Source organism: Sabethes cyaneus, chromosome 3, assembly GCF_943734655.1.
Source record: "Sabethes cyaneus chromosome 3, idSabCyanKW18_F2, whole genome shotgun sequence".
In the NCBI taxonomy this organism is placed as follows: domain Eukaryota; kingdom Metazoa; phylum Arthropoda; class Insecta; order Diptera; family Culicidae; genus Sabethes; species Sabethes cyaneus.
In genome coordinates, this window is record NC_071355.1 from 25,647,439 (window position 1) to 25,664,507 (window position 17,069).

Below are 17,069 nucleotides of genomic sequence, written 5' to 3' on the forward strand. Positions count from 1 at the left end.
TCAAACACACAACGTGCATAACTAAAGGCGGTTTTAGATTGTTTCGCACACGTTATTTCAGCGCGCTTCACGTACACTTGGAAATCAAGAGACACAGAGTGTATCCTGAGATTGTATCATGTTCGTGTCAAATGATCAAAATTTTAAATTATATACGATGCATCGAACGCGGTAATCAATTACTAAAATGTAGGCAGGTATTTTTATAATTCAGTTTGCCCTTTAGCGGGCATTATCGTGAAAACCATCAAGCAAATAATTATTTTTCAAAAAAGTTGCCAATAGAAGCTAAAGTGCTGATTTTCAAACAACAGGTAGTAATTGTCTTGTGGAGCCGCCAAGTAAGAAATAGTTTAGAAAACAATTTGCGTTCTTCACGTTTAACGCTTTTGCTATATATTTTTTCAAATGATGTATATTACAAAATTCAAATAAGGCATATATTACTCACAGAAAAATTTTAGGGTCGGTCATGTAGTTCTAGATGTCATATTTTTTCATAAATAAACTTGGTCAAAATTCGCGGAATAAATTTTTTCGTAATTTTCCTGAATTGTTGTTTTTGAAAGACGATAACTTCTGAACGCATGGTTTGAATGTTGTGATGTTGATGCCAAAATTCCAAGCAATCTATTCTGAACACATTTTCATGTTGTCCATTCAAAATAAATTTCATACGTGGCTCTGGAATTCTAAAAATGAATAGGTACGACGGCCTTATCCATTAGAGGGTGAGTTAAAGGGTATGGTCGATGAAAATTTTAAAAAAATTATGAAGGACTATGCCTAGGGGCACGAACGAATGGCTCACGTAGGACTACAAATGCAGGTTCAATTCGAAAAAGCTTGACATTTTTGAAATGTTTGTTACACAGATTTTAAATTTACTGTATTGTAATAAATACTCTGAAACATTCTTATAAATTTAATACAAGAAGACAAGTTTAAATTTCTTAAATGCCCGTACTCTGTATATCAGTGTTATCCGTTTCTCAGAGTTTGTAGTTCCACTAAAAGTTTCTGGTGATTGGCGACGATATCGAATTTTGAAAATTTTTATGTAACTTGTAGCATTTGTCAGCTATAAGTTACATAAAAATTTTCAAAATTTTAGGCTTGAAACGAATGTTAACAGGTTTAAGGATCTTCCCAAGTAACCATAAGCATTAACTCAAAACTGTATATTGAGAATAAATATGCATTCCTAGAGCCAAATTGTTGTAAATCAACAATCTTAATGTTTATGAAACATATATTAGCATTGTTAATGCATAAAAGCATTGACGCAAATCAACATTAAAGAAAGCATTATTTACGCATATAATGTAACAATATAATGCATACAGAAAAATGCAGTAAAACAAACCGTAAGTGTTATTATAGGATTTGTACTTGACATCTTATGTAGCTTTTCTACAGCGATTCTTTCTGCACTCTTCCACTTGACGGATGCTGTCTTTTTCTATCCCATTGGTTTTGCAGAACCGATTGCTATGGTATGAGAAGGAATACCACCAAGCACCAAGATTTAAATACTACTAATTTCAACCCACTCACTTATAGCAGCAGTGGTTGAGATAGCAAAGCCGCACAGAAACGAATGAGGTTTCAGGAATAATTCCGGTTCGAGCCCCGTCCAAGAGGTAGCATTATTCAGCATTTCAAAAAATGTCCCGTTTATCCACATAAATAAAAATTAATAAAACTCTCAAGAAACATTTATGTGCTGATTAAGCATTTTAGCAGCCATAATTATTCAGCCATAGCTGAATATGCAAACAATTCTACAATTGACCAAACTCGTGACTTTAGTCATGACCTTGAAATGCGGTCAGGACCAGCGCCTCTGTGGTTCAAAGGTACACGGGTACCAGTGAGCGACACGCCCTGGCAGGTGTTGTGGGTTCAAATCCGGTTATAATCTCTGATTACAGCTTGGTTCGCACCTTCCCAGCATTGGACAAAAGATAGGAGTCACAACGACAACTTGTTAAAACAAAGCTACCTATTAACCTTCCCCCCTCCTTCCTTTCCACCCTTCCCCTTCATTCCCGGAAAAAAATTCTTCTTCATTACTTTCCCTTACCGTCCCTTCATCAATTGTAGAATCATCGTTTCAAAAAAATATTAATTCTACAATACTTATTCAGCCGAAATTGGAGAACTTATACAACCTATTTGATTTGAGGCAGAAAAACACTTGTTAAGCAGTTATATCGCCTCTGTACCCCTTGTTTCCAGCTTTGCGCAAATTGGTTATTTAAAAACGCGCAAAAGCCTCTATTAAGCTCCATTGCAGCTTTGAAAGCAGCTACCCAAGTAACAATTTCAGGCTGATCAAACGCTTTTATAGATGAATTCATTCATCCTGTGACTAAACTATGGTTTAGTTTTAGAAATAAAAACCTTTTTTCATCTCTTAAACATCTAAATCTGGTGATTTTATCAAGCTTCGGGCTTGCTAATAGCTGCTTTCGAAGCTGCATTGGAGTTTGATAGAGGCTTTTGCGCGTTTTTACATAACCAATTTGCGCAAAGCTGGAAACAAGGCGCACAAAGGTTGCAAAAAGGGCGATATTCTCCAATTTCAGCTGAATAAGTATTGTAGAATTGCTTACGTAAATTTTATTCGATGCATATCAAGCTGAATAATAATGACTGCTAAAATGTTTTATCAGCGCACAAATCTCTTGGGAGAGCTTTTTTATTAAGATGACAAATCGTTATTCAGCTAGTATAGCACAATTATTGAGAATATTGACGGGCTGCAGAGAGGTTGAAAATGCGCCTATTCTGCTTATGACACTATTATGTGAAGCAGCTGATTTACAGCACATTCGTTGGCTGCTTAAACACATATAGGATACAGAGACCTTTGCTTAAATTTATTCAGCGCCTACCACCTGTATTCAGAGTTAAATCAGCTGTAACCAAATCAGTAGCATTTTAATTCAGCTTCGGTGTTTGTTGGGCGGTTCCCCTTGAGAGGTTACAGAAAACTCCGCCATAATTTCATGAGAAAATACTTTTTTCTTGTCATTTCGTTTTAACTTGTCACCGACCGAATCTTATTATATTCTCATTTTTTATAACAAGCGAATGCGGATATGCCGTCGATACTTTTTCGATACGTCGATAATGTAGACAAAATGTCATTTTGATGAAGCCTCAAGCAAACACCAATAATGTTTATTAAATGCTTGCGGCATAGCATTTTAATAACTCGCTATTTCGCCTTTTTAGCATTATGTGAGTTCTACAGAAGTATATAAAGAATAATAAGCTTTTAAGCATAGTTCTGTATGTAAGTATAATGTTGTTAAATGATTAATGGTTAGTGCTTAGTGGTTACTTGGGTTGCCAACGCTATTTGTCATTGGACGCACAACTTACGGTTGAACGGAAAAAATAAATAAATATTTCACACTTGACGCAATACAATTGAAAGTGTGTAAAGCAACAAACTAAACACCCAAAATTTTCGAATCAGACAATCGCTAATTCTTCGTTGCTTTGTAAATAACTTGCTGGGATAAGGAGACTGTCACTTTTTCTGGCGCACTTCCCTAACACAGACATCAAATTGGTGTAGGTTTATCGCGGTTCCAAGAAATTTGGTTCGGACGACAGGATTTTATCACTTTTTTCTACCGTACTTTCTGAGCACAGATATCAAATTAGTATAAATCTAAACGTCGTAAAGAATCTTCGACCTGTTGGGACGAGAGGGTTTCGTCACTTTTAGAGCTGGTGTGTTTAACTGTAGTCCCTGTTTCTGAAGCAAGACGATCACGATGAAAATGTATAGCGATATTTGACCTTGAAACTTTTCATTAATTTTCACTCATTCGTGATTGAAAAAGAAAGTTTTAATAGAAATCACATAATTGCTACATCTATTATGAGTCGATCGGTATCCAAAGCATGAAAATCCATTCATAATTGGCAGAGCGAGCGCTTATGCAATAGGACGTAGTCCTACGTCAAATAGTTCGTAGTTTTTAAATTTACATTTCGATTCTTAAGTTTTTTTTACTTATTTCGATAACATGGCTAACCTTCTTCGTCATAGCTAAACAGGATCCATACTTTATTTCGAGTTTTTGAAGGAGTTTTATCTGCAACTCAACTGCAAGCTCAATTTTTTGACATAAAATGAATTTTACACTTATTGCCTGTACACCAAACCTATTTAAACAGATAAAATATTTCGAAACTTAAATTTTTTAGTAAAACAATATTTCATGTTCCAGCGGGAGTTCGTCATACGAAAACATTGCTTCGTCATATGCAATACTTCTTTCGTTTATCATGAACCGGCAGCAAAAAGCAAAGGCTTGGGCTATAAACGTCTTCAAGACTTAACCCTCCTTTATCGACAGAATTCGCACCCGGTTATTAGAGCATAATACAATTACTGGGCTAGTGCAACTAACTCTCAAATAACCTCCTACTAACGCCCAACCGAAATTTGAACGAAATTTTGTTCGCGAAAATCCGTATTACACGCACGTCGTCCTAGCGAAATCGTTAAAAGTGCCCAAACCGACTCTCACCTACGTAATAAAAGCATTCAGGGAAGGTATGTCGACAGCCAAGAATCTTGGAGCGGGAAAGAAATCCGCAAATCGCGGATTCGCGGAGCGGTTTCAAATTCTTATTGGCTGGAAGTGTCGTCTACAACCGTGCATTGAACTAAAAAGTAAGCTGAATTAGGACTTAACGACTCCAAATCGCATCAAATCCCAAAGAAAACCAAGGCACAGAATTCAAGCGGATTTCGGTTAGGAATTTTATACAGCAACAAGAAGAGCAGGCAGGGCATTTATACCTTTCGTTTGGAAAACGCCATTTTCATTGCAATCGGAACCTTCAAGCAGAAAATTTACGTGAACCAGTGTCTGGAAAAACATTTGCCGCCTTTTTTGATGCAACACAATTGTTCCATGCTGTTTTGGCCGGATTTGGCATCCTGCCTTAACAGAATAAAAACCATGGAGTGATATGCAGGGAGTGCTCAAAGACAAAAAACCCTCCCAACAGGCCAGAGTTCCGGCTGGTCAAGAAACGTTGGGCTATCATCAAGCGGTACCAGAGAATGCCCCAAAAACTGTTAGGACCAAAAAACAATTTACGGAAAACTAACGTTCTGCGGTTAACAAATTGAACGAAATGGCTGAATAGAATCTGATGGCACGAGTTAACGAAAGGCCCGGTAAATCTAAATAAATAATTAAATATTTCGAAATACTACAAAATTAGTCGAAAACCGTTCAACATATTGAGTTTGTTTGGTAAACTGACTTCATGATTTGTACTGCACTTCACTGCACTGTGATTTTATTTCAATATCCCGTAGTTCAACGTACCAGAAAAGGTTGTGTGAATCTTCCCGGTGGACTCATTCTAAAGACGTAGAATTCTAAAGACGTTTTTCTAGAACCTTTTAACTTCAACCTTGCATTCGATATAACCAGAAGCTAGCAGTTTTTGATTTTCAATACACGGGTGTTTCCGGTAGTTTCTAGCAGTCAACTACTTCAAGCCAACTTCAAGTGTCACTCAGAGTCATTTCGCTAGGGCAAAATAGGTTCTACAAACAACAAACATTTCCTATCATAAGCGGGTGAGCACGAGTGCCCGCAGCGGACCAATGAATGTTTACTGTCGATTCCATGATGATAATTTGAGCGTGACTCTGATCGTGTCAGTACCTTCGGGCTGTTGAAAATTGCAAAATTACACAACCGAGTTCACATGTCGCGAATTGAATTGAACCGATTATCATCGGGTAAGCTGATTATCAACGGGTTATAAAATTATAAAGTTTTAGAACAAATCATTTTTTTGCAAAGGTATTTGAATTTTTGTAGATTGTTAGTACGACCAACCTTTTCTAATAATGAAAAAAATAGAGCAACGCTCATTATCTTATCAAGCTACTGACGAAGCAATCAATCACAATCGAGCAGTTCTGTACAACCGTTCGTAGCGTCACGGAAGATACGTAACCCCGCGTGATTTACAGTGAAATAAAAAACTTACCAGAATTTTGCTTTCCTCCTCATCAACTCTGGCTTGATGTAAAGCTTGCAGATCATCGTTGGTCAGGCTTGGCATCGAGATAGAATTCCGCCGCAGCCCTACTGCTCTGTCCTGGATGCTCTTGAGCTCCGTGTGCTTATCTTTGGCCTCCTCCGCAAGGACACTAAAAGTGGCAAGATAAGACAAACCTCGCTTTTTCTAACTTCGTTCAATTTAGAATAGCCACTCACCGTTCTGGAGGATTTCGCTCATTCTCGATCGTAACAGTCAGCTTCCCCTGATTTCGACGTTCCGCAAGCGACGGCATTCTGTACCGATTAACATAAGCCATCGCCAGGTTCTCCTGACTCTCAGTCATCACGTCGTCTTCGTCGTCTTCACAATCGGACGCGTTCCCGCTGGTTCCACCTGTCCTGTCCTCGTCCAGCGGTTCATTACCGCCGCCGTCGGTGCTGTCGCCAGTGCTTTCATCCTCGGAATCGACGAACGGAATTTTGTCTCCCTCCAGCAGCAAATGCTCGTGGACTGTGTCGAAGTGCTCTTCGTGGCCATCTTTGCTACCACGCGACGGCCGATGATAACCGCTCGGTGTATGGCTCATTGCGCTAACTCAAACCGCGAATCCGTCCCGCCGTACCTACATTACACACAAGTAAGTGAGTTAATTGTGTACATATTCAGTAGTGAACTTATTAGCTAATTTGTTTGCAAACAAGGTAGACATTGCCGCATTGCCGTTCGTATTCAGCGAGATCGTTCAGTGCGCTCTGGACGATCGACGAGCAATCAATGTTGGGCAGCGGCAGCTCCGGCCAAGGTAGCCCTCCCTGGGACGGACGGAATTGGAATACTAATTTGCCCATGCGATGTGGCATCTCCCTAAGTGTCATGCAAACCACTGCATGGTGACTAAATGGACGAAGCACGATAGAAATGCACATTAGGTACTGGTGCATGCAACCAAGAGAATGCATATTTTGCTTACCTTGCGTCAATGAAGCACGTGCGTAATGGCCGTTGGTTGAAAATTGCATTCTCGTTTGTATTGTGAAAATAAGTTCTTTACACGATTGGATTAAGTCCTAAGTGAACCGTCTGAGGAACGAAGTCCCAAAAAAACATTAGATTGTCATGCATTTTAACCCATTTGACATAAAAATCAAAAACTGGGCGACCAAAGACTAATTTTGGAGTTATCATAATATTTAATAAAAAATAACAGTTATCTGAAACACCGTTGATAACTTGTGTCTCATCAACCAAACAGAACTGACTTCAGCAAACCTTCCTAGAATAACAAAATCAGCTGACCAACCGCTTCGTAACGGAACTGATAAATTCACGATATCGAAAACATTCCCACACCTACACCGCTCGATACCTGGCCGTTGCTATCGCTCTGTGCCGGACTCGTCGTAAGCAGTGCCGTGCCGGACAGACTTCACCTTAACACGAACATTTCCCCGAAACAAACGAGAAAGAAAATCCGCTAATCTCTTTATAGTCGCTGATATCGTTTAGTAAATCCATCCGTTCCATTTTTATCGGTTTAGTCAACGATTGGAAAGCGATTAGTGCACGGTACAGTCCACGGACGGTAATCCTTTGCCGCATTCCGCGCTTTTGGGGGGTGTTGAACACACGCCGATTGTTGCTTTCGTGGGTACGATAAAAATAAATTAAAAGACGATGCGAAATAAACTTAACGTAAGTGGACTTCAAACTGTAATTTCTAAAATGAAGTTCAATTGAGAATATTTCTTCATTTGTTTCATTTCATTAACTTTAGATAAATTACTAAACCCTTTTCTAGCAGCTAATCAAATAATTGAAAAATCTTATTCCACAAAAGCAAGAAGGTAAACCATACCTGATCGCTATTGTAGGTACGTAAAAGATAATAACTGTACTTGGTAATTCTTGGTAGAAAACTTTGTTTAAAATTAAATGTTCAAGCAACGTATTCCAATTGTATGTTATGTATGTCTGAAAATAATTTGGTTTTTATTGCTATTTATGAACGAAATCACCAAAAAAACAACGAATACGATTAATTGTATAAGTAAAACGAATATATAAGAAGGAAAAAGGTGCTTTGGTTTAATAAAAAACTTCATATTCTGAAATGAAAATTTGCATGTACCTAGGGATTTCTGGGGCCGAAGGTTCTTATGACAGTTAGAGACCCCTCCCCCATAAAAGGGGGGGGGCTCTTATACAAATGAAACACAAATTCCTTCATAACTAGAGAACTAATCAAGCAATTGGAACCAAATATGGCATGTGGATGTTTTTGGAGGCAAGAACTTTTTCTATGGTGAATGGAACTCACCCCCCCCCTGGGAACCCCTCCCCTCATTAGGAAGGGAATTATGACCCCTCTCCCCTTTAACAGGGGGGCTCCCATACAAATTAAATATAAATATTCTCATAACTCGAAAACTAATCATGCAAATGGAACCAAATTTGGCATGGCATTTATTTTATGATGGTTAGAGACCGCTCACCCCTGTGGTAGGGCGATAAGGACTCTCACACAAATAAAACAGAAATTTTTGCGTATATCAAAAACTAATCGAACTCGAAAAATTCGAGACTCCACAAAGACGTCGACCACAAAAACTATCTATAGTAACACTAGATCGTACAGGGCGAGACGGCCGCGAGTGTTGCCGGCGACCCGCCGTCGGAAGCAACCTCCCCGCAGAAATTACCACTGTCTAGGTTTATTTGTTTTCCTAGGTCTACTGACCTCTATTACTTTCCTTCAGTTGGGTCCGAACGAGAGACAGCGAGTTAGGAGAGGGTCACCCCTGCGAAATGGTACTTTCCACGAAAAAGTTTTCCGTGAAATGGTACAAATGGCATCCAAAATTCTATTCAAATTCTTCGTGTCGGTAATTAGCTGCAAATTAGCACTGTCAGCACTATAACAAGGTTAGCAGTAAAGTAGCTGTATATTTTGCCAAAATAGCATTTAAGTAGCATTTAAGGCGACTTAAATGCTTATTGGCTTGCATTTGAATAGCATTGGTGATGCTTATTGTTTACCTGGAATGAATTCATAGCTACATAACTGCCAAAATGAATCATCTAAGGTTGAACTCCTTAGAAACATGCAAAACTTGAGATTGTGACAAAGATCATCCGAGATTCATGATTTATGTACAGCACAGTTTGATTTGTGGCAATACGAAGTTTGTCGGGTCAACTAGTACTATATAATAAAGGTTTTTTGTATCTGATTGGGTTTCTGCAGTGAGTTTGCTCACAATAAATATTTATTAGTGGAAACACATGATAATGTGGGCATGTAACAATACAAAAATAACGAGTGGCAACAAAATTTTGGATTTTTTTCGCGGCCCTTATGCTCAAAAACAAACGAGCTCCGAGAGAAATGAGAGTATGCATGTGTTAGCTCTCCCTCCCCTCTTTTTGTTTATATTTTTTGTTTTGTTTATGCTTGCCCAGTTTTGCTAAAAATGGTGTGAAAACAATTAATTAACAAGTAATTAATGATAGTTTTCCGATCCCTACAGTGCACCCAATCGATGATTTCTTCGGGATTTTGAGTTCCTTGGTGTACAAAAATAACCGTAGAGCCATGAATTGCAAACAGTTTATTGGTAGAATCGGCTGGTAAACGGCTGAATAATGCGTACCGTCGGTGCCTTGTGCACGTGTAGGCATAAAATAGACCCTACAGTGGTTCATAGCCTCTTATTCAGCAACTCCTATTCCTACCGCCTCGTGGTACCAGCCGGGATACGAGCAACTTTGGTGGAGATCGGGTAACCAACCCCGGTGGAAGCCAAGGTCGTATGCTGACAGGAAAGGAGGGCTCTTTCGAGCTTCGTTGGCCCTCCGGCGAAACAGGGGGTTGGTGTAGCAGGCTTTGCAAGCCGTCACCACGAAAAATATTAAAGCATGGAACGAAGAACAAATATATTCTTACTGGAACAATCGGAATAGACCCACGCGACGAAAAAGGACTATGGATTGGAAACTCGGGACGTGGAACTGCCGATCTCTCAACTTCCAAGGGAGCACTCGAGTGCTCTCCGACGTATTGAAGAGCCGCAAGTTCGACGTCGTAGCGCTGCAGGAGGTGTGCTGGAAGAGCTCAACGGTACGTACGTTCAGAGATGGACATACCATCTACCAGAGCTGCGGCAACACACACGAGCTGGGTACAGCTTTCATAGTGATGGGCGAGATGCGGAAACGGGTGATTGGGTGGTGGCCAATCAATCCTCGAATGTGCAGGTTGAGAATCAAGGGCCGATTCTTCAACATAAGCATCATCAACGTGCACAGCCCTCACCTCAGAAGTACCGATGACGACAAGGATGAATTCTACGCGCAGTTGGAGAGTGAATACGACCGCTGCCCAAAACATGATATCAAGATCGTCATCGGGGATTTCAATGCTCAGGTCGGCCAGGAGGAGGAATACAAACCGGTGATTGGAAGGTTCAGTGCACACAAGCGAACCAATGAAATGGGCCTAAGACTTATCGACTTTGCCGCCTCCAAGAATATGGCCGTACGTAGTACCTTTTTCCAGCACAGAATCCACCATAAGTACACCTGGAGATCACCAAATCAGACAGAATCACAGATCGACCACGTTTTGATCGACAGTCGGCACTTCTCAGACATTATCGACGTCAGATCCTATCGAAGCGCTAACGTTGACTCGGACCACTACCTAGTGATGGTTAAGATGCGCCCAAGACTCTCCGTTGTGAACAACATTCGGTACCGACGCCAGCCTCGGTTAGATCTCGCGCGGCTGAAGCAGCCAGACGTCGCCGCAAACTACGCGCATTCACTCGAAGCTGCACTGCCGGAAGAGGACGAGCTGGACGAAGCCCCTCTCGAGGACTGTTGGAACACTATCAAAACAGCCATCAGCAGTGTAGCGGAGAGCTCCATCGGGCATGTGGCCCGGAATCAGCGGAACGATTGGTTTGACGATGAATGTAGGAGGGTGATGGATGAGGAGAACGCTGCGCGGGCGGCCAAGATGCGTAGTGCCACACGTCAGAACGTGGAAAGACACAAACAGAAGAAGATGCAGCGAAACCAAATCTTTCGGGAGAAAAAGCGCAACCTGGAAGAGCAGGAATATGCGGAGTTGGAGCGGCTGCATCGTTCTCAGGAAACGCGGAAGTTCTACCAGAAACTGAACGGATCCCGCAAAGGCTTTGTGCCGCGAGCCGAAATGTGTCGGGATAAAACTGGCAGTATTCTGACGGACGATCGTGAGGTGACGGATAGGTGGAAGCAGCACTTCGACGAACACCTGAATGGCGCCCAGGCGGAAAACCATGGCGGCGGGGAAAGCGATTTCGACGGTGCAGCAAACGGGGAAGAGGTGCCAGCCCCAACGATAGGCGAAGTTAAGGAGGCCATCATGCAGCTAAAGAACAACAAGTCAGCTGGAAAAGATGGCATCGGAGCGGAGCTTATTAAAATGGGACCAGAAAAGCTGGCCGTTTGTCTACACCGACTAATTGTTAGAATTTGGGATACGGAACAGCTACCGGAGGAGTGGAAAGATGGGGTTATCTGCCCGATCTACAAAAAGGGCGACAAGTTGGACTGTGAGAACTATCGAGCGATCACCGTTCTCAATGCCGCTTATAAAGTGCTGTCCCAAATCATTTTCCGCCGTCTATCACCAATTGCGAATAGATTTGTGGGAACTTATCAAGCCGGCTTCGTCGAAGGTCGGTCTACAACGGATCAAATATTTACACTGCGGCAAATCCTCCAAAAGGGCCGTGAATACAGAGTTCCCACGCATCATTTATTCGTTGACTTCAAAGCCGCATATGATACCATCGACCGGAAAGAGCTATGGAAAATCATGGACGAAAACAGCTTCCCCAGGAAGCTCATCAAACTGATTAAATCTACGATGGATGGTATGCAGTGCTGTGTTCGGATTTCGGGTGGATTGTCAAGTTCATTCGAATCACACAGAGGGCTTCGTCAAGGTGATGGTCTTTCATGCCTGCTGTTCAACATAGCGCTACAAGGTGTTATGAACCGAGCGGATATCAACACGCGGGGCACGATATTCAACAAATCTAGTCAATTCGTCTGCTTTGCCGATGACATGGATATTATCGGCAGAACATCTGTGGCGGTGGCTGAACAGTACACCAGACTAAAGCGCGAAGCAGAAAAGATTGGGTTAAAGGTAAATACGTCTAAAACAAAGTACATGCTGGCCAGCGGAACCGAGGCCGAACGACACCGCTTGGGCAGTAGTATATTGATCGACGGCGATGAGTTTGAGGTAGTCGATGAATTTGTCTACCTTGGCTCACTGGTAACGGCGGACAATGATACCAGCCGTGAGATTCGGAGGCGTATTATCAGCGGAAGTCGTGCTTACTATGGGCTCCACAAGCAATTGCGGTCGAGCAGACTAAGTCCCCGTACAAAGTGCACCCTGTACAAGACGCTTATTAGACCGGTTGTTCTCTACGGGCATGAAACATGGACAATGCTCGAGGAGGACCTGCGAGTGCTCGGAGTTTTCGAACGACGAGTGCTAAGAACGATCTTCGGCGGCGTACAGGAGAACGGAGTATGGAGGCGGAGGATGAACCATGAACTCGCACAGCTCTATGGCAAACCCAGTATCCAGAAGGTGGCTAAAGCTGGACGGATGCGATGGGCAGGGCATGTTGCAAGAATGCCGGACAACTACCCTGCAAAGATGGTGTTCGCCTCAAATCCGGTAGGAACAAGACGACCAGGAGCGCAGCGAGCAAGATGGTTAGACCAGGTGGAGCGAGATCTGGCGGAGAGTACTCGGTGTCCGAGGAATTGGAGAGCGGTAGCCCTCAACCGAGTTACATGGAGAAATTTTGTTCAACAGGCTTTGTCTTAGGACGGCAAGCCACCTAAGTAAGTAAGTTATTGGTAGAATCAAGAGATACATTCGCAAAGAGTACGTAACGGCCGTACAACGCTCCTGTTCCGACATCAAACGAAAGCTTCGTCGAACAGCCGATTACGGACCGTTTTCAAATGTACACTAATTTTTTTTCAACAATGGACGATGTATCTACAATTTCGATAACTCAGATCTTCTTCAAGTATCTTTGTCTTTTTTTTTGACAGCTTGAGAAAAAAGTTCCAAAATTTTAGTTGTCACCCGTTACTTTATAACAAAGCTTTTTTGGGTCTGATTGGTTTTCTTCAGTGAGTTTGCTCACAATAAATAATTATTAGTGAAAACACATGGTAATGTGGGCATGTAACCATACAAAAATAACTCCACACACATTTTTAGCTCGCTGCAGCATTACCTAAAATTTTATCGATTTAGCTTGTATTTGCTGAATTGAAGGGTTAGCTTCAGCTGCTTAAGGTCAATTTTGTTTTATTGGGAAACCATTATCAAGCATTATCGACCATATCTCATTTCGCCTGTCAGGATCATACGCTGCCTTGAAGTCTACAGACAGAACGCGCCGTGTGTAAATTGAATTCTCAAAATTTATCAAGGATCTACTTTAAGGTTTAGAACCACATTGCATATTGGTGCTGTCCAATCCAATGAAGATTTCCTACAACGCTCACAGACTTTGAATGCAGAAGAGAATTTTGAAGGCGGATTAGAGATCCTGGTAAGGGTCGTGAAGTTACGGTGGACCATCCACGTCGCGTGGATGCCGGACGTCAGCGCGATGGAATCTGTTTTCCTTAAGGATCCCTCGCCGCGCCGCCAGGAATAGTGATCGAGCTCTGTCGATCGAAGAAGTTAAGAATTTCTTGTGCGGGAATTAGTCCGAAAACGGCCTTGCGGTACATTTCATCATCCATAACGACACATAGAACTTCCTCATAGAAAACAAAGTTCTCATAGAACTTCCTTCCGCATTACTTTGCCTCCACATTCATGTTCTGTAAAATTTATTTATTTATTTATTTATTTATTTATTAATCTTTTTTCCATCCAGCCTAGTGGCTTTAATGAACTTAATTAAGCAGGATTAAAACTAAAAACAGAACATCTTTTTAGTCTATTGTTAAAAATGCGTGCTGGTTCACTGAACTCAAACAATTCTTCAGCCATGCTGAAAGTGCGGACCATGGATGTGATCGGCTCATTTAGCCCATAGGAGGTGCGATGAAAGCTGTGCTGTAGTAACGCTGTTGACCTCGTAGGTCTCTGCTGTGCTCGAAAATTCAATGACGATAGCAGCCATGAGGCATCGAGTTCTCCCTTGAGTAATTTTGCTACAAAAGTTGCTTGTTGAATCTTGTGTCGTGTTTCAAGCGTATCCAAGTTCAACAACCGGCAGCGATCGCCATACGGCGGCAGATTTACGGGGTCGTTCCATGGCAGGTTCCTGAGAGCGAGACGAATAAACCGTTTTTGTACACGTTCTAGCCGTAGAGTCCAAGATAGATGATAAGGATACCAAATCAAAGAAGCATTTTCGAGGATTGGTCGAACTAGTGCACAATACAGCGATTTTAGGCAATAACGCTCCGTGAAGTCTCTAGAGAGCTTAGATATAAATCCTAGCCGCCGATTCGCTTTGGCGACTATCGCAGATCGATGCTGATCGAATGACAATTTTTGATCCAAAACCACGCCAAGATCGCTTACTTGGTCTACCCTTTGTAGTACAACACCATCGATTCTATAGTCAAATATAATAGGGAAACGATTGCGGTTGTACGTCTTGACGACACATTTTGGAATACTAATCGTAAGTCGATTACGTCTGCACCAATTAACGAAGCTATCCACAAGTTCTTGTAGGTGCCTGCAATCATCAGGTGAACGAACTTCGTAAAACATCTTCAAATCATCCGCGTATGCTAACTTGCAACCTGAGTCAAGCATGAGTACAATGTCATTGATATAGAGAATAAATAGTAGCGGGCCCAAGTTGCTACCCTGCGGTACACCGGATGCATTGACGAATGGTTCCGATGTATGCATATCCAATCGTATACGAAGTGTTCTACCGACCAGATAAGATTGCAGCCAACGGGTCATATCATCAGATACTCTCACGCGTTTTAATTTACACAACAGGATTACATGATCAATTCGATCGAAAGTAGCTTTGAGATCGGTGTATTTGACGTCAACTTGGGCTTTGTTTTCGAGGTGTATAATGCAAGTCGATGTGAACTGGTGGTAACTGAGCGGCCGGGCATAAATCCATGTTGTTCCGGAGAAATATAGTTTTTAATTTGAATAGAGAAAACATTCCCCACAATGATCTCAAAGAGCTTGGATCCGGCCGAAAGGTTTGTTATACCTCGGTAGTTTCTTACATTGCGCTTATCACCGGTTTTGAACACGGGGATCATAAATGATGTTTTCCATGCACTAGGGAATACACGCTGAGCGAAAGATTTGTTATAAATCAAGCAGAGTGGTTTGGCTAAAGCATCGATACAGCGGCAGTATACAGCTGATGGAATACCATCTGGTCCTGGTGAGAACAACTGTTTTAGTTTTTTTGCGGCCTGGAGTACCATTTCACGAGCATCGGATGAGGAACAAGTCGAGGTGTTGAATACCGAAGCAAAGTAATGGGCAAACAGCTCACAGGCATCTGCTGAAAAGTGTGCGCTTAAGTCGTCCAGGCACACATTAGACGGTGTATCCCTACACTTACGCTTAGCGTTTACAAAGCTCCAGAAACAGCGGGGGTTATGCCGAAGATTCGTTTGTACACGGAGAACATATAATTTATACAGCATGGCGTTATGTTTCCGGTATGCTTCGCTGCTACTACGAAAGGCTCGTTTCGTTTCGACCGTGCTTGTACGACGTAATAAACACTGAGTAGAATTTTTCCTGCGCTTTAACAAGCGGAGTCGCTGTGTGCTCCATAGGGGAGAGGCCGGTATATTACACAGTGGAACGTTCGATCGAAACCAGTTAGTCAGGATTGCACAAAAATGATTTACCATATTATCAACTTCAAGAAGGGCGAATGATTCCCAGTCAAGATCGGAAATGTACGTGGAAAGTGCCGTAAAATCGATCTTGCGATAGTTCAGAGCCCTAGAATGCTTGACGGTGGATTAACGAGAGCTGGAGCAGATGTCTCCAGTATGAGTGCCGAATGGTGAAGATCCACTAGCAATAGTGGACAGCAGCATTATGGACGCATACACTAGCAGCTTCCGTGCAGAAAGCCAAGTCTAAAGTTCGACCGAGATGATTACGAACCATGTTTACCTGTTTTAGGTTAGCGAAGTCCATACCATCGATCAAAACACCACTAGGTAAAACAGTCGTATCATGGCGAACGCCATTATTCCATGCTATACGAGGCTGGTTATAGTCTCCGCATACCAGCAACAGGTTGAATTTATCGTTACATAACTCGTTGACCGTTGCTTTATGCTCACCCAACACAGCAGAATCATGACTTTTCTCACGTGGAATATAAAGCGTGCAAAGTAGAATTTTCATACCCCGTATAGTGGTAGCAACACATATCTGCTCCAGATGCCTACCGTTCACTGTTTCAATCTGGTTGCAAATATGTTTTTGTGATACCGCGATTAAAACTCCACCAAACCGACGTCTATTGCTGTTGAATGGACTGCGATCACACCGAAAAACATTGTAACTTGTCCCAAATAGTTGGTTTGACAGCATGCAGTCGTCAAGGCCAGTTTCTGTCAACATGTAATTGCAATCAAGAGTAGCAAGAAAAACGTCGTCGACTTTCGTCCTAAGTCATCGTACATTCTGGTAATACATCCAGATACGGCCGGTATCGTCGCTGGGTGTCTCGGTTGTAGGTAATGCATCAAGCTGCGTCGGTTGAATATCCTGCAACAGCGAATCGAAATCAACGGAGAAATAGCTGTTGGCAATTTCGCACTTGCCTGATCTGGGATTTTGGAAGTCCCGTACTCTACACCCGCACGCAGGACCGGGACGACTGTTGAGCGCTGGCAGCATAGGCTCGACTGCGGCAGGGAGGTTAGCAAAATTAGCATTATGAAACTTC

At 42.1% G+C, this 17,069-nt stretch overlaps 1 protein-coding gene across 1 annotated transcript in view; it reads right to left on the reverse strand.

Moving 5' to 3' along the window:
* Positions 1–17,069, reverse strand: part of LOC128741505 (myogenesis-regulating glycosidase) — a 41,843-nt gene that overhangs the window by 20,689 nt on the left and 4,085 nt on the right. The window contains exons 2-3 of the mRNA XM_053837375.1: positions 6,276–6,682; positions 6,046–6,208 (exon numbers count right to left, since the gene is read on the reverse strand). Coding sequence (XP_053693350.1) covers positions 6,046–6,208; positions 6,276–6,646 — 534 coding nt within the window. The 5' untranslated portion in view covers positions 6,647–6,682. The remainder of the gene's footprint in view (positions 1–6,045; positions 6,209–6,275; positions 6,683–17,069) is intronic.